The sequence below is a fragment of the Gossypium arboreum genome, chromosome 13 (genome assembly GCF_025698485.1).
Source record: "Gossypium arboreum isolate Shixiya-1 chromosome 13, ASM2569848v2, whole genome shotgun sequence".
Taxonomy (NCBI): domain Eukaryota; kingdom Viridiplantae; phylum Streptophyta; class Magnoliopsida; order Malvales; family Malvaceae; genus Gossypium; species Gossypium arboreum.
In genome coordinates, this window is record NC_069082.1 from 1,852,991 (window position 1) to 1,872,044 (window position 19,054).

At 35.7% G+C, this 19,054-nt stretch overlaps 1 protein-coding gene across 1 annotated transcript; it reads right to left on the reverse strand.

Moving 5' to 3' along the window:
- Positions 1-4,877: 4,877 nt before the first annotated feature.
- LOC108462404 (UDP-glycosyltransferase 91C1-like) lies at positions 4,878-5,447 on the reverse strand. Its single transcript, XM_017762352.1, has one exon. It carries the CDS (start codon positions 5,445-5,447, stop codon positions 4,878-4,880), a length of 570 nt encoding a protein of 189 aa, XP_017617841.1.
- Positions 5,448-19,054: the final 13,607 nt, after the last annotated feature.

Below are 19,054 nucleotides of genomic sequence, written 5' to 3' on the forward strand. Positions count from 1 at the left end.
AAAAAACAGGGATCGACTTTTGAAAAACGAAAACCGGAGTCGCCACCGACCTTTTTTAGGTGTGATTGGATCACCTTATAAAACGTTTTGGTCTGCGAAAATTAAGAAAATAGGTTCGAGAGTCGGTTACGTATAAGGAAGGATTAGCACCCTCGCAACACCCAAAATTGGTACCAAATTGAATAGTTTTCTGTCTTAATGTCAAAAATTTGAAATGATTTAAAAATAGGATCCCTTTTTTATATCCGGAATTATTTATGTTGAAAAATCGAAATTCCTTAGCTCCGAAAGAATACAAACATCACATCCAGTATGATAGGACACGATATTCTTAAACTCTCGTAACTGAAATCATCTCGTGATTTACAAAACCTATTTAGAAGGATACTTTAGACATTTAGACAAACGGGAAATCGCAACCCAGCATGTTAGGGCACTATTTCCCGAATTTCTAAATACGAAAAACATTGCCTCATTTTAGAAAAACTTTTGGATAAAATACGACAATTAAATGAAATATATTTTTAAAATAATGATTTGAGTAAAATTTTAAAAATAATTTACTAAGAGTAATACTAAAAAATTATTAAAAATGAAATAGTTTGATATGATACTAAAATTATTAAAAAATTAAAATATATATTAAAAAATCAGGGAAACATGGATTAAATCAAAATAAAAAGGGTTGAAAAACGAGGATGAACAAAGAATAAAATAAGAACAAACCGTAGAAAATAAGAACGTAAGAGGGAGAGAAATTTGAGTGAAAGCTCTCAAAAATTTTTATTGTTTCCCAAAACTCCAGCGTGTTTACAATGAAGGGAGAGGCCTCTATTTATAGTTGAACCTCCTCAAATTCAACGGTACAGATCAATTACATCAACAGTTAAGATTAAAAGGTATCTACAAATTAAATCTCTAAGATTACAAAATCATATCTTCTAAGATTGCATATCATATCTAAGATCATATCTAAGATTGCAATCATATCTAAGATTGTATCATATCTAAGATTGCATATCACATCTAAGATTACATATCATTGAAGATTATATTTCCATATGAGTCAAGCTTGTAGATGGACCTTAAATCTTTTCAAGTAATGGGCCATTCTGATCGGGCCAAATTATATTTGTAATTCTGGACTGAACTTGGACTTCGTTTTTTTTTTGGGTTTATTATTTTTATTTTTGGACTTATTTCTGGGCTCGGGCAAAATTGAGTGTCTACAAATTATTTTCTAGAATTTTAAACAACCAATGATTTGTTTCTAGTTGTTTAATTTGTTCCTTTTTTTTATTGGTCTAAATCCTTTATCACATACAAATTTATGGTTTTCTATTAAAGGTATTTCTACAGAAGTTTTTTCTGTTGACAATATTACTAAATTTTTATCTATAGAAAATGGTAAATGATGATATATAAAATTATTTCCTAATAATATGTCTCTATGCATTTCAAGAAAACACAATATTTTAGGAATTACAAATCTTACATTATTTATGTAAATTGGTATATTTCTAGCCTTAAATTGAATTATGGTTTCTTTACCGTCTATTCCTGTAGCTCTAATTGGGTTTTTCATTAATTCCCATTTTTCTACAGGAATGGCATTTTCTCTACAACTACTTGTGGTAGCTCCAGTATCTAATAAGGCATGCAAAGAATATGTTTTATATTCTCTAAATTGAAATGTAATTTCTATATATGTATAATATTTCCTAGGTTGGAAATTTGAAAATGTAATATTATCATTTTTTTCCCATTTTCATTTGTTGAAAAATAGTAGTAGATTGTATTTCTTCCATTCTAGCATTTCTAGAATTTCTACTAGGTTCAGTGGGGAAAATAGGTATTTGAACTGTTTTCATACCTATTGGTGTTGTCGAATTTGTACTAATATTATCTTCTTTTTCCTCTATTTGAGAATTAGAGGGTAAAACTAAATTATCATTTGTATTTGTTATAGCATTATTTTTAAAGTATAGTCTATCTCCAGATGACATATATTCTACAATACTTACAGGTTTTGAAGTACTAGCTCCACTTATTTTATCATTCATCCAATCTTTTGGTATTGACAGATCTTTTAGATGTAGTAATTTTAGTTGTATTTCTGTAGTAAATTTATTGGGTTCAAATAACTCAATTATTTTATTATTAATTTCTTTAATTTCTACTTCTGCCGCGTTGGTATATTCATTAATAGAAGTCCAACTTATTGCCAGATCTTCTGCTAAATCACTAATTTCAGAGTTTTTTGTCTAAATTCTTAAACATAAACACTCTTCTATTAGAGGATCTGCAATGGATATAAAATAGTTTGGTTTAACTTTAAATCCTATTACTCCAGTGTGTAAATTAGACTGAATTCCACCAATAAGTGCTTTTATCGGGTTTTCAAATCTTTTATCTAATAAAACTGCTATTATAGGTATATCATGTCATTTTCTAAATAAACCCCTGATTCTTATCATAATTATACCTAAATGTATATATCTAACTTGAGGGTATTTCTTTTTAATTCTCTTAATTTTTTCTTTAGTAAATAATGGAATTTCTGTTAATCCTCCTCTAGTATCCTTAGCGACTGTATTGCCACTAATTTTTTCTATGTGTCTTTGACTCCATATTTTAAACTTAGATATTTTATATATTTCTTCTTTAGAAATATGATTTTTCTTTATTTTTCTATCATTTCATCGAAAAGTCTTTTCTTCTCCAATTAAATTTCCTAATTTTATATCTTATTGTTCAGACTTAGGATTTCTTCTAATTGATTTTTAGAACTACTTCCTATATTAAACATAAATATATATTCTTCTTCATCTGAATCGAATATGTTTCGATATTAACTCATATAATATTTCTTCAGGATTTATTTCCTCTTCATAACTGATTTCTAAATCTTGTTCTTCAAGACTTTTAATCATTTTTTTAGCACTTTTTCCTTTATTAGGACAGTTTGGTGCTATATGGCCTTCTTCATCACATATAAAACATTTACATATCTGTTTTTTAGATTTTTTGAAGTTTTCTTCTAACAAATTTTTCTTTTTCTTATTATTACCGTATATTTTTATTTCTGGTTTCCATCTAATAAATTTATATTTTTGCTTTTTCTTTCTATGTTTTTTATAAGTATTAGGACGTATTGTTTTACATCCAAATTCTCATTCATTTTCTAGAATTTTTGTACAGTGACTATAACTTAATTTATTTTTTACTTGTTTAGCGACTTTAGTCTTTAAACAATGTAAAATTATTCTTTCTTTGCAAAATTAATCCTATTTCCTATAGAATCTATATTTTCTTTTGCTATACCTGCTTCTTCACTATGTTTATCTAAATAGGATACGTATTTCTTTATACATATCTCATCCCATGGTGGGGTAATTTATGAAAATATTGGTTTTCCAAAATTCTATATTTTCATTTTTAACTTTTGATATTCATGAAGAAATTTTTAGAAAATTCTTCTATATATCTAATATCGCATAATTTAATTTTTGACAAGGTATAACTAGCTATACTATCTTGATCTTTGTTTATCAAAATAACCACAAAATTCTGTTTTTAGAATATTTGTTAATCCCTTCAAAAGATCTTTAGGAGTACCTATTTGATTAATTAGTTGTCCTTTTTGGACTTTTCCTACTTCTGATTCTTATAAATAAGTAATAGGATTTTATTTCTATATTATAATTTTATTTATTAATTTTTCAATTAAACCAAAAAAATTTGGTTAACTGACTGGTTTCGAACCGAATTAACCGTTAACCGAAAACTCAAAAAATTATTAACTGACCCTCGACCAAATTAATTCGGTTAATTGACCGATTAATCGAATTCAGTCGGTTAACCGAAAATTTTCGGTTTTACCTAAATTTTGCACACCCCTATTAAATATTATTTAGTTTTATATTTAACTTTAACATGTAACAATAATGTAGGAGTACTTTTATTTTGCCAAAAACAACAAACAAACAACTCTTTTCTAGGTGTGATACTCTTTTGTTTTTAAACCAGAAAGCCATTTCCACTTAAACCTAACAATGGCAAGCTGAAGGTGAAAACTCTTCAATGAACCGAGTGAATTCATTCAAGTAATTGTTGCTCAACTCTTCATTACCAAAAACCTCTCTCATTGCCTGCGCATTTGCCCTAAACACCACACCTTCTGGTTCCACCATCACCCGCCTAATGGTTGCAGCCACCAAGTCGCTTGTAAACGAACCGTCCACTTCATTTCTCTCGATTTCTAACCCAACCTTCTTGCCATGCAACAACCTAGCAATCAACCCTTGATCCGAACTTGCCCCAGAAAAAAAGATCAAAGCTCGGCCGTACTTGAGTGCCTCGATTATGGAACTCCAACCACAAAGTGAGTTAAGAAACCCCAATGTAAGAGTGGGCTAATATCCGCAATCGAGGTACCCAATCCCTCAACACTAAGCCCCTTTTAGACACTCGTTTTTCGTACCTGGAGGAATTATGTCATTCATCATCCTTCACCCATCGGACGGTTCCTTACCATCCAAATGAAGGGCAAGTTGGATTCTCTATCCCAAATGCCAATTGGTGCATGGACTCTTCACTTATATTCACTTCACTACCAAGAGCAATATAGAGAGGCGATTTCTCTCTTTTCTTTGTCAAGCCGACTTTTATATCTTCCCATTTGTTATCCTCGTTTGATGGCGGTGCTAATAACGGAGGCAACAGCTCACCGGAACCACGGTGTTTCGGTAAAGCTTGATAAGCAATTTAATCGCGTCTCGTTCGAACTCGAAACAGGTGCGCATGATTACAAATTGGCAACCTTGAATCAGTCGTCCTATCCAGTGGAAATCAGACACATCATCATCCATGCACTTCTAGTAGTTCACTATTTCATAGAGCTTGAAAGCTACGTTGTTGCAAGGATAATCTATCCACTCAGGGACAACCGTGAAATCTTCCAGTCGTTTTTGGCGATCAACGAGCAAAGCTGATGGTAGACCTACGAAAGCAGACATGCTGGCATTGAAAATGCTGAAGAAAACCAAGTTGACGCTTAATAGAGCTGCAATATCAAGTAACCAGTAAGGTAATGAATCATGGATTATCCAATTGACGTTTGAGTTTTTGAAGAAGTCGGATAAAGGGTCTCGAAGCTTGTCATATGCCCTTTTAAAGTAAGTGACTTCGTCGATTGGTACATCAGAAGTGGACTCAACTCCTGGAGGTAAGCCATGAACATGGGGAAGAGAAAACTCAACGAAACTTAAGTTAGAGGACAGATGTGGGGGAAGTTTAGGGAGGCGACTAGTATTTTTAGGGGTGGAAATATAGGATATTCGATGACCCTTTTGAGCCAAGAATTTGGAAACCTCGAGAAATGGCATTGTATGACCATAAGCTAGCCATGGGAACATAGTTATGTGAAGCTTTTCTGTTCTGTCCATGGCTGTTTTGGGTGCAAATTGCAAAAGACTGAATACGTTTTAATTAGGAATCAGAAGATGAAAATTCACGAGGGTATTGTATATAGTTACTTGTGGAGATACTTTGTTGTGTGGTCCTGCATTGCTGGAATTGATTATAACATGATCCATTGTTGGTTTTATTGGTCCAGAAAGATCAAAGGAATATCCAAATCTAAAGAGAATCTTAATTTTTGTTTCATTCTACCGACAATCATTTCTTTGTATATGTTATAAATTAAAATTAAAATTAAAATTATATATCAAGTATAAACACGTGAAATTATTTTTATATTAAATAAATATAATTATTTATATATATACATAGAATAATGTTAACTGCTTAACATTCTTGATTGGTGTCGTGTACACCAAAAACAAATTTTTAAGCCTAAATAGTGTATAAATAGAAGTATAGAGAGTAAGCTCAATCTCGAAAGGATTGAGATATCTAGAATTGTCATTTCATTTAACCTAGTTGCGTGGTAGACAACTGTTGTGCCCACAATATATGTTGACCTGTACGAAAATAAAAGGGTGATTAAATCCGATTAAAAAAAAGATTAAATAAACTGAATTGATCATGCTCTATCAAATCGAACAATGAATTTTCTACTCCAATTGGTAAGTAGGTTATAGTAATTGAAGATGACTCAAATCACTAGCCCTTCCTTGTGTAAATTAACTCTGGAAACGCCCTACAATTAACCCTTACTGAATGAACAACTCTAAAACATGCATCCACAATTTAGCTCCTTGGTAACCTCGTGAACTAAAAGGACCTAACTCGAATCAACGGTGTCAATCGCACAGGTCGTTTAAATCCGACTGATACTTCCCTTGACAGATCGAACCACTCACTTAATTGGTCATGTCAATTTGTTCTTTGATAGTCTGGGTACAACAATTATGGATTGTATCAGTTCTTCCAATTGTACGCCAAACAACACCGAATCAACAAACGCTATTTGACTAGATACTATCACGACTTCGTGAAACGATTGTATCTATCTCCTAAATTGGGGAAATAATGAATACCGAAATAGAAAATTTTGAATATGATTTCAAGTCTCATGATCCCAAAAACTCAAATCAGAAATCTGCCTAAAACTAAATCAAACATCATGAAAAAAATAATATGAATATTTGATATGGTAAATTAGTATTTATATAAAAAAATTTATATTGAAATAATTTTTTTGAATAAGAACATCAAAATTGATTAAAGAGATTTGATTTTATCTCTCTTTTTTTTTGCTCAATAATGTTATTACAATACCGCAAATGCAGTAAAAACTGACAAATGCACATATATCCCCTGGCAAACAGACCTCACCCAATATCAAAAACTACACACAAACAGAAACCAGAAAAGTACCACCAAAACCCGAAAACCCCCTAAAAAATGCAGCTCACAAATCAAAAGAACAAAAACAACATCGAAACACCATAAGACACCAACAATAGCAAACCCACTCACTTAAACAATCATAATTATCACAGACCAGACTCACTACCAAGCCTTAAACATACTAGGCCTACTCATTCCAGTAGTTGCTAATGTATCTGTCATTTCATTACCATTCAGCTCAGCTATTGAAAACGATAACTCTTCCACACAGACAATCCTCCTTTCTAAATCTGCAAATGTAGCTTGTTGCGACTAAGGTATCCTTGTTTTGTTCAAAATCCAATTATAAACCACTATCGAACCTATTTCAACAATTAATGAACCTGATCCCTTCTAACCAGTCTCAATAAAAACATCCAGTGTTGTGATAATTGCTCCTAATTTAGCTGTCTCAGCATTGCATGCATCACTTGAACCTGAGAATAAATCTTTAACAATACCTTCCTCATCTCTCATCACTCTTCCGCCGCCCAAAACACCCTCAGAAGCAATTCCACTAACGTTAAATTTCAGCCACTCATGTGGAGGATAACACCAACCTCTTGACACAGATTTAAGAAAGCTACACTTATACGGACAAAACCACCATAATCTCTCTTGAACCCTGCACTCGTTGAAAGCAGCTTTTACCCACAATAATGCCCTCATCTTGGAATATAAGATCAAAGTATCCATCGCTCGTACTTATTTTCAAACACCATCTCATTCCTAGCAAGCCAAATAGACCAACAAGAAGCCGCAATTGCAATCAACCACAAACTCTTAGAAGAACCAAGAAGCTTCACTTTGAAACATACCGAGTAAAATTATTCAAAGTTGCTTACTGATGGTCGTGTGACTAACTAAAAATTCGACTAAGTCAAGTGCACCTGTCGAACAGTAGTATAGTTATGGTGAGACCGAAAATATCGTATCCATAAGGACTAAAAGTACTAGTAATTACTATCTTTTTATTATCTAGCCTAAAACTTAAAGAATGTTTTTAAACTAAAACTAATTATCTAATTAATTAAGATTACGATAGAGATTAAAGTTGGAAAATACTTTAGGAAAAACCGATGGAGAAGACAATACCTAAGAAAGAATCCACCTGGACTTCACTTATTACTTCTGAATTAGACGATTTATTCACTTGACTTAATCCGTAAAAATTCCTGATTTTTGTTAATATCTCTCTCGAGACTAAAAATAACTGACTCTAGGTTGATTAATTGAAATCTCTTTCTAATTAAAACCCTTATTGATGCATTAACTCGATCTATGGATTCCCTTATTAGATTTGACTCTAATCTGGCAGATTTATGTCATCCTATCTCTAGGATTGCATGCAACTTCGCTTAATTATGAAGGATCTACTCTTAAACAAGGACTTTTGCTTCACTGAATAAGCACATCAAAACCTAAATTAATATCCTGGAATATTAAAGTAAGAATTAGAACTCACAATTAAGAATAAGAACAAGTATTTATCATATAATTCAAATATTAATAAGATCCGTCTTAGGTTTCATCTCCCTTAAGTATTTAGGGAGTTTAGTTCATAACTATAGAGGAAAACATCTCAAAATTGGGAAAATAACAAAACATAAAGAACCCAAAGAACTTCTAAGAAAATTGATTGGAGATCCTCAGTCTTGAAGTAATCCTACTTCCGAGCTGATTCCGATGGCTCTCATTAAGTATTTTCTACCTTCTACTCTGCGTGCCCCTTCTTAATCCTCTTCTCGGGTGTTTATATAGAGTTTGGAATACCCAAAATAGTCCAAAATTAGCCTTTTCCAAATAGAATTAGATTTGAGTTTAACAGAGACACGGTCGTGTGCCACGTCGGTGTGAAGGTGTACAAGCCGTGTGCAATTCTGAATTGGTTTTTAGTCGACACGGCCATGACACACGGGCGTGTGGTCTACTCGTGCGTCACACAAAGGTGAGTGGATCACCCGTGTGGAAGTGCCTAGGCCGTGTGAAACACTAAATTAGACCCAATTTGTCTGTTTTTGGCTCGTTTCATGCTCTTTTCACCTTCCAATGCTCACCTAAGTATAAAACATAAATTTAAAGGATTAGAAGCATCGAATTCAATGAAACTAAGGAAAAATAATCCATAAATATGTAACGCCCCAATTTTCGGGAATTCTGTGAATGTTGGCATAGGTTTAATTATGTTAGTGGGCCTCTAGAAGGCCCAAGCTTAAGATAGAACCTGGCAATTTTAGTTAATTTTTGTTCCATAAGAAAAAGGAGGGTGAAATTATGAAATAGAACCTATGTGAAAATGTTTGAAAATGCTATAGGCTAAATTGAAGTGGACAAATAAATAGGAGTGCAAAATAGGAGGATTTGCATGACAAACCTCCCATTTTACATGAAGTGGCCAGCCATCATGTTGTTGTAGATAATATGAGCACTTGATATCCATAATTCATGGTACAAATTGATAATGGGTTAGGTAAATGTTCCATGATAATGGGTTAGGTAAATATTCCATGATAATGGGTTAGGTAAATGTTCCATGATAATGGTTTACGTAAATGTTCCATGATGGGCATTTCATGTCTTTTGTATTAAAGAATTAAATGGATGAAATATGAAATTTTATTAAAAGAAAAAGGGGTGGAAAGAACAAAGTTTTGTCCATCTTTGTTCATCATAGCTGAAAGTTAGAGAAGAGAAATGAGAGGAGAAAGCTCTTGAATGTTCGGTAACTTAGGGAAGAAAATTGAATGTAAGTTCATGGTAGTTTGCTTCTATCTTGATGTTCATGAGTTCTTCTTGATTCTACCTTAACTTTTGAAGCATATTTTGGTTTTTAGTTGTGTTGTGAGCATGTATTCATGAATTAAAATGAAGGAAATGGTTGTTTCATGTCCTTTTGATGAAAAATGGAAGATAGGTGAAGTTGAGCCAAACAAATGAGCATGCATGTGCCTTCGATGCTAAGGGGAAAATCGGCTAACATGTTGTGCTTTAAAATGATGAAATGGGGGTTATACTTAAGTAAAATCATAGATATGTACTGATTGATTGATGATATACATGTTTAAATAACAAGCATGCAAGTTAGGTGTGAAAGAGTGATTTGGTAATAAATCTGCTTGGGACAGCAGCAGTAACGTGACTTTGGAAAATCACCATAAATTGTGGGAGATGAGTTAGAAGCTGCATAAATTATGTAATTAAAGCTTAATGAGTATAGTTTCAAATGGAATAAATGAGAACATATTTTGAATTCTTTACAATGAGAAATTTGATTCGTAATGAAGAGTGGTCAGATTAGTCAAACAGTGAAACATGGGAAACTTTAAGAAAAATTTTGGTATTGATTGGTTTTACAAAAAATTCTGAAAATTTTATGGATAGAAGATATATGAGTCTATTTTCAGGGAAAATTAACAGAACTTGATTTGGAGTTTCGTAGCTCCAGTTATAAATGATTTAGTGACTGTTGCTCAGGAAGATAGCTTGCAGTGAAATTATAATTATGTGGTAAACATTGAGAAAAATTTGTTAATGAGTTGCTTATTGGTTTCTTATAAGCTTACTATGATCTGTAGGTGTGGTTGGCCGAATATCGTAAGGGGTTAATACGTAGTTTGTATTTGAATAGTTAGATTAACGTGTTAGTAATCCAATTGTAGGCGGTTCGTGTATGGATCTTGTCAGCATATTGTCGCAAACAGGTGTGTAACTAACACTCTCTTTCTTAGTCTAGATCGGAAAAAGCCGAAAAGTCGAAATCGAAAATCGGTATTTTGTAGATTCTTGATGTCGAATGCTCGTGAGGTAAATCGATTAATGTTTTTGGTAAGCTGCAATGTTTGGACGCAAAGTGCATGATTTACGTGCCCTCGATATTTTTGGGCTTAATGGGCCAAAATTGGAATGATAGACCAGCAGCCCAATTCGGTAAGAACCCTCGGTAGTGATTACATTAGTACGTGAAAGGTAAGAATATGCATGAAAAATCTTAAAATAGATAAATTACTGAAATACCTTTAAAAGTGGAAAATTTACAGTTTTACCTCTAGGAGATAAATTACCGAAATACCCCTAGGGTTAAATTGACCTAAATGCATGTTTGACTGTTGTTATTTACTACATGCCATGTTGTTATTATCTGATGCATTGGACTAGGATATTGATGGAGGAAGTACTGAAAGTGGCTTGTCCACGTACAGGAGGCTTTGCCTCAATTTATCGATAACCGAGCAAAAAGGTCAGATGGCTTGTGGAGTGTTAAATTTGGGTGGGTTGAGCTATTCCCCACACTGAGTGTATATATGGTACGGTGGAGTGTAGTGGTTGGTGGGTTGAGTAGTCTCCCCAAATGGGCTTGCATATGTTTACTAATGTTGCATGTATTTTGAAATGGGCCTATGGGCCATATTGTTATCTGAATAAGGGGCTAAAGCCCAGTTTATTGTAATCTGAAAAGGGCTCTGGCCTAGTACCACTGTTACCTGAATAGGCTTAGGCCCAAGGGTTTTGAGCTGACTTGGGCTTTGAATGGGTTTTCCTTACACACTGAGTTTCCCAAACTCACCCTTCTTTAACCTTGCGGGTGAGCCTTGATGTGGGTGACTTGGAGCGGAGGGATTCAGAGTGGCCATGGTGAACACTTTTGGGTTTGAAAAAGAGACCTGGTTTTCTTAAGTTATTTTTAATTACTATTTAATTTTGGGTTGTAATAAGGCCATTTTAACTTTATTTTCTTCTTTGATTTTCGGGATTATATTATTTTAAACAACTTTAAATTAATGGATAATAATCCAAATGGGCTAGACTTAGGGCACGATTTCAAAACGATACTTTTTTTTTAAAATAACACGATGTCACGAATATTCAATTTACCAAAGATAACCACTCAAAGAAATTTCAACTTGTTATAACCAAGCGTGGCAATGGATGTGGACATGTTTAGGATTGGATCCAATCGGAGAGCTTGGTACTTAAGCAGCCTTCATGGCTCACCTCCTCTGTTATGAATACCTACCTGGTGCCCAGCTTCCATTCACTTGGTTAGTTTGACAAAATTCGGCTTTTAAAACACTGAAAAGGGAACATGGGTTTTTAACTTCAATGTGGCATGTCCGATCCGGTCATAACGTCTTGGCCGGGTTTGGCGTGTTACATTTAGTGGTATCAGAGTCTAGGTTGCAACAACTCGGCTGTGGAATGGGTTTACAAAAACAAAGATTTTCGAAAACGAAAATTTTATAAAGAATGCGAAAAACTCGATTTTCAAAATTTAGATCTTAAGTAGGTGGCATTAGAATCTCCTCAAGTCGTAAGTATTCTGAATTTTTCTAAATATTTTCCTAAATTATCTGCATCTGATGAAACCCTACTAGGACACTCTAGATAGGATGATCGAAACCATAGGAAAATCGATAAGAGATTGAAAGCGTAGCTAGACTTGATTCTGCGAAAACAAACTCGAACTCTTATCGATTCATAAAACATCGTAATAAACTTTGGAATATTAATTGATGCATAAAAATTCGTAATCAAGATAATACGATATGAGTACAAGAGGCCGTGGACGGAGCTGAGGAAGTGCTCGAGTGAGATCTTCGTCTTCGAGACATATGTCGGCGGTGGATGCACCGGTACCACCAGCAACAGAGGTAGAGTCTCATGACCGCGGTGCCGAGGATGATGCCCTGTCATAAGCAATGCTTCGTGTTCTGGAAAGGGTTACCAGGACAAGTACGGGCAATGGAGTTCGGGGATCTATTTCTGAACGACTTCGGGCTAACGGAGCGGAGATCTTTAGGGGCGTGTCTGGTATAGCCCCGAATGTGGCGGAATATTGGTTGGAGGCCACAGAACAGATTATAGACAACTTGGACTGCTCTGAGGAGATTGTAAGTGGGGTATCTGTACTAAGTCCTTTGGGTCACTCGGTTAGGGTAGACAAACTGTATAGGGATGTACCCTTAGAAACTCAAGGTAAGATTTTCCCTGTAGATCTGATGGAGTTACCGTTCAGAGAGTTTGATCTCATTTTGGGAATGGATTGGCTTATTAAGCATAAAGCGTCTCTGGATTGTGCTACTAAATGAATGGTGTTAAGGACCACAAAGGATGAGGAGGTTATGGTGATAGGTGAGCGAAGGGATTATTTGTTCAATATGGTGTCGGCATTAAGAGCTGAAAAGTGGATTCGGAAAGGTTGTGAGGTCTATTTGACATTTGTAAGTCAGTCAGAAGAGGAAGGACTGATAGTGGATAAGGTTAAGACCGTAAAGGAGTTTCAAGATATTTTTTCGGATGAGTTTCCAGGATTGCCTCCAAACTGAGAAGTTGAGTTTGGAATAGATTTGTTGCCTGGAACGGCGCCCGTGTCTATCGTACCGTATAGGATGGCACCGAAGGAGTTAGTGAAGTTGAAGGCTCAAATTCAAGAGTTGTTGGATAGGGGCTTCCTTAGGCCGAGCGTGTCTCCATGGGGAGCACCGGTGCTATTCGTGAAAAAGAAGGATGGTAATGCGGATGTGCATTGATTATCGCCAGTTGAATAAACTGACAATTAAAAATAAGTATCCACTGCCAAGGATTGACGATCTGTTCAACCAGCTTAGAGGAGCTTTTGTATTTTCCAAGATCGACCTTCGATCTGGATATCATCAGTTAAGGGTCAAGGAGGTAGATATCCATAAGACTGCATTCAGGACTCAGTATGGTCATAACGAGTTTTTGGTTATGCCATTTGGATTGACGAACGCTCCTGTAACGTTTATGGATATGATGAATCGTGTGTTTCAACCATGTTTGGATCAGTTCGTAGTCGTCTTTATTGATGATATCCTGGTATATTCTGAAATGAAGTGAAACATGATGAGTATCTCCGTATAGTGCTGCAAGTGTTAAGAAAGAAGGAACACTTTGCGAAGTTCAGCAAGTGTGAATTTTGGTTGAGGGAGGTAACCTTCTTAGGTCATGTGGTCTCTGCTAAGGGGATTAAGGTGGACCCTCAAAAAATTGAAGCGATTCTGGGATGGAAACCACCAAAATTAGTATTGGAAATTCAGAGTTTTCTGGGTTTGGCAGGCTATTACCGAAGGTTCTTAGAAGAATTTTCTTTGATTACTGCACCATTGACGAAACTGTTAAGGAAAGGGGTAGCATTTGTCTGGACTGAGAGTCAGTAAAAAGCTTTTGACCATTTGAAAAAGGTATTGACTGAAGCACCAGTGTTGATTCAACCAGAATTTGGGAAGGACTTCACTGTGTATAGCGATGCGTCACATGTGGGGTTAGGATGTGTACTGATGCAAGAGGGTAAGATGGTGGCTTATGCTTCGCAGCAGCTTAAGTCTCATGAAGTGAACTACCCTACGCACGACTTACAGCTAGCAGCAGTGATCTTCGCGTTGAAAATCTGGAGACATTACTTATATGGAGAAAAGTGTATCATATACACGGACCATAAGAGCCTAAAGTATATGTTAACTCAGAAGGAGTTAAACCTTAGGCAACGAAGATGGGTAGAGTTGCTTAAGGATTACGACTGTTCGATTGGGTACCACCCAGGTAAGGCTAACGTGGTGGCTGATGCATTGAGTCGAAGGGTTGTTTCTGATTTGAGAGCCTTGTTTGCACGTTTGAGTCTGTTTAATGATGAAAGTCTATTAGCAGAATTGCAAGTGAGGTCTATTTGGACTGAGCAGATTAAAGAAAAACAGTTGAAGGATAACTCGGTTCTTCGGTTTCAGAAAGTTGAGAAGGGTGAGAATGAGGATTTTGGACTGAATACTGAAGGAGTTTTATGCTTCCAAAGAAGAATTTGTGTTTCGAAGGACTCTGACTTGACACAGTCAATATTGAAGGAAGCTCATAGGGGAGTTTGTGCCATGCATCCTGGAGGGAATAAGATGTATCACGACTTACGAGAACTGTACTGGTGGCCTGGACTTAAACAAGAAGTAACGGAGTTTGTAGGGAAATGTCTGACATGCCTGCAAGTGAAAGCTGAGCATCAATTACCTTATGGACTGTTACAGCCGGTGAAGATACCACTTTAGAAGTGGGAGAGGGTAACCATGGACTTTGTAAGTGGGTTGCCTTTGACACCATCAAAGAAAGACTTGGTGTGGGTGATTGTAAATAGGTTGACCAAATCAGTCCATTTCATACCTGTACGTACTGACTTTTCGCTTCAAAAGTTAGCCAAGCTGTATGTGGCGGAGATTGTACGACTTCATGGAGTCCCAGTTTCAATTATTTCTGATCGGGATCCTAGATTTACATCTCGGTTTTGGCAAAAGTTGCATGAGGCGTTGGGGACGCGATTGAACTTTAGTACGGCTTTCCGTCCCCAAACTGATGGTCAATCGAAGGGTTATTCAGATTCGGAGGACATGTTGAGGGATGCGTGATTGACTTTCGAGGTAGTTGGGAGGATTACTTGCCGTTGGCGAATTTGCGTACAATAACAGATTACAAAGTAGTATTCGAATGGCACCGTATGAAGCACTTGTATGGACGAAGGTGTCGTACACCTAGTTGTTGGACTGAACTAGGAGAGCGATAAATTCTTGGACCAGAGTTGGTAGCTGATACTGAGGATAAGGTCAAAATAATTAGGGACCGGTTAAGAAAAGCATCTGATAAGCAAAAGTCGTATGCAGATTTGAAGCTTAAGGAGATTGAGTACTCAGTAGGTGATATGGTCTTCCTAAAGGTTTATCCTTGGAAGAAGATATTAAGGTTCGATAAGAAGGGCAAGTTGAGTTCGCGGTTCATTGGGCCTTATCGGGTTTTGAAGCGAGTAGGCCCAGTGGCTTATCAATTGGAATTGCCCTCAGAGTTAGACATGATTCACGATGTTTTTCACATCTCCATGTTAAGGCATTATCGTGCTGACCCTGCTCATGTCCTGCCAGTTGCAGAAATTGAAGTTCAGATTGATTTGATCTTTGAGGAGGAGCCTGTGCAAATATTGGCTCGAGATGTTAAGGTTCTCAGAAGGAAATCTGTCCCGTTAGTGAAAATACTTTGGCGTAATCATGGAAGGGAAGAAGCTACTTGGGAATCGAAGAGACTATCGTCAACAATACCCTCAACTAGTTGGATCGTAAATTTCGAGGACGAAATTTCTTTAAGGAGGGTAGAGTTATAGCGCCCAATTTTCGGAATTCTGTAAATGTTGGCATAGGTTTAATTATGTTAGTGGGCCTCTAGAAGGCCCAAGCTTAAGATAGAACCCGGCAATTTTAGTTAATTTTTGTTCCATAAGAAAAAGGGGTTGAAATTATGAAATAGAACCTATGTGAAAATGTTTGAAAATGCTATAGGCTAAATTGAAGTGGCCAAATAAATAGGAGTGCAAAATAGGAGGATTTGCATGACAAACCTCCCATTTTACATGAAGTGGCCAGCCATCATATTGTTGTAGATAATATGAGCACTTGATATCCATAATTCATGGTACAAATTGATAATGGGTTAGGTAAATGTTCCATGATAATGGATTAGGTAAATATTCCATGATAATGGGTTAGGTAAATGTTCCATGATAATGGTTTAGGTAAATGTTCCATGATGGGCATTTCATGTCTTTTGTATTAAAGAATTAAATGGATGAAATATGAAATTTTATTAAAAGAAAAAGGGGTGGAAAGAACAAATTTTTGTCCATCTTTGTTCATCATAGCTGAAAGTTAGAGAAGAGAAATGAGAGGAGAAAGCTCTTGAATGTTCGGTCACTTGGGGAAGAAAATTGAATGTAAGTTCATGGTAGTTTGCTTCTATCTTGATGTTCATGAGTTCTTCTTGATTCTACCTTAACTCTTGAAGCATATTTTGGTTTTTAGTTGTGTTGTGAGCATGTAGTCATGAATTAAAATGAAGGAAATGGTTGTTGTTTCATGTTCTTTTGATGAAAAATGGAATATAGGGGAAGTTGAGCCAAACAAATGAGCATGCATGTGCCTTAGATGCTAAGGGGAAAAATCGGCTAACATGTTGTGCTTTAAAATGATGAAATGGAGATTATACTTAAGTAAAATCATAGATATGTAATGATTGATTGGTGATATACATGTTTAAATAACAAGCATGCAAGTTAGGTGTGAAAGAGTGATTTAGTAATAAATCTGCTTGGGACAGCAGTAGTAACGTGACTTTGGAAAATCGCCATAAATTGTGGGAGATGAGTTAGAAGCTGCATAAATTATGTAATTAAAGCTTAATGAGTCTAGTTTCAAATGGAATAAACGAGAACATATTTTTAATTCTATACAATGATAAATTTGATTCGTAATGAAGAGTGGTCAGATTAGTCAAACAGTGAAACATGGGAAACTTTAAGAAATATTTTGGTATTGATTGGTCATACCAAAAATTCTGAAAATTTTATGGATAGAATATATATGAGTCTATTTTCAAGGAAAATTAACGACACTTGATTTGGAGTTTCGTAGCTCAAGTTATAAATGATTTAGTGACTGTTGCTCAGGAAGACAGCTTGCAGTGAAATTATGATTATGTGGTAAACATTGACAAAAATTTGTTAATGAGTTGCTTATTGATTTCTTATAAGCTTACTATTATCTGTAGGTGTGGTTGATCGAATATCGTAAGGGGTTAATACGTAGTTTGTATTTGAATAGTTAGATTAACGTGTTAGTAATCCAATTGTAGACGGTTCGTGTGTGGATCTAAATCAAGATATAAATCGCAAAGCAGTGTGTAACTAACACCCTCTTTCTTAGTCTAGATCGGCAAAAAGTGAAAAGCCAAAATGCCAAAAAGCGGTATTTTGTAGATTTGCGGCGTGCGAATGCTCGTGAGGTAAATCGATTAATGTTTTTGGTAAGTCGCAATGTTTGGACTGCGAAGTGCATGATTTCTGTGCCCTCGATATTTTTGGGCTTAATGGGCCAAAATTGGAATGATGGGCCAACGGGCCCAATTCGGTAAGAACCCTCGATAGTGATTCTGTTAGTACGTGAAAGGTAGGAATATGCATGAAAAATCTTAAAATAGATAAATTATTGAAATACCTTTAAAAGTGGAAAATTTACAGTTTTACCCCTAGGAGATAAATTACCGAAATACCCTTAGGGTTAAATTGACCTAAATGCATGTTTGACTGTTGTTATTTACTGCATGCCATGTTGTTGTTATCTGATGCATGGGACTAGGATATTGATGGAGGAAGTACTGAAAGTGGCTTGTCCACGTACTCGAGGCTTTGCCTCAATTTATGATAGCTGAGACAGTTTGCAGAATGTGGAGTGTTAAATTTGGGTGGGTTGAGCTATTCCCACATGGAGTGTATGGCTGGTGCGGTGGAGTGTAGTGGTTGGTGGGTTGAGTAGTCTCCCAAATGGGCTTGCATATGTTTACTAATGTTGCATGTATTTTGAAATGGGCCTATGGGTCATCTTGTTATCTGAATAAGGGGCTAAGGCCCGTTTATTATAATCTGAAAAGGGCTCGCCCAATACCTTTATTACTGAATGGGCTTAAGCCCAATGGGCTTGAGTGACTTGGGCTTTGAATGGGTTTTCTTTACACTGAGTTTCCCCAAACTCACCCTTCTTTAACCTTGCAGGTGAGCCTTGATGTGGGTGACTTGGAGCTAGAGGGATTGAGTGGCCATGGTGAACACTTTTGGGTTTGAAAAGAGATTGGTTTTCTTAAGTTATTTTTAATTACTATTTAATTTTTGGGTTGTAATAAGGCCATTTTAACTTTATTTTCTTCTTTGATTTTCTGGGATTATATTATTTTAAACAACTTTAAATTAATGGATAATAATCCAAATGGGCTAGACTTAGGGCACGATTTCAAAATGATACTTGTTTTTTTTTTTAAATAACACGATGTCACGAATATTCAATTTACCAAAGATAACAACTCAAAGAAATTTCAACTTGTTATAACCAAGCGTGGCAATGGATGTGGACATGTCTAGGATTGGATCCAATCGGAGAGCTTGGTACTTAAGTAGCCTTCATGGCTCACCTCCTCTGTTATGGATACCTACCTAGTGCCCAGCTTCCATTTACTTGGTTAGTTTGACAAAAGTCGGCTTTTAAAACACTGAAAAGGGAACACGGGTTTTTGACTTCGATGTGGCATATCGAATCCGGTCATAACGTCTTGGCCGGGTTTGGGGTGTTATATTTAATGGTATCAGAGCCTAGGTTGCAACAACTCGGCTGTG

Coding starts and splice junctions, on each gene's coding strand:
- LOC108462404 (XM_017762352.1), bottom strand. CDS start 5,447: ATGGACAGAACAGAAAAGCTTCACATAACTATGTTCCCATGGCTAGCT.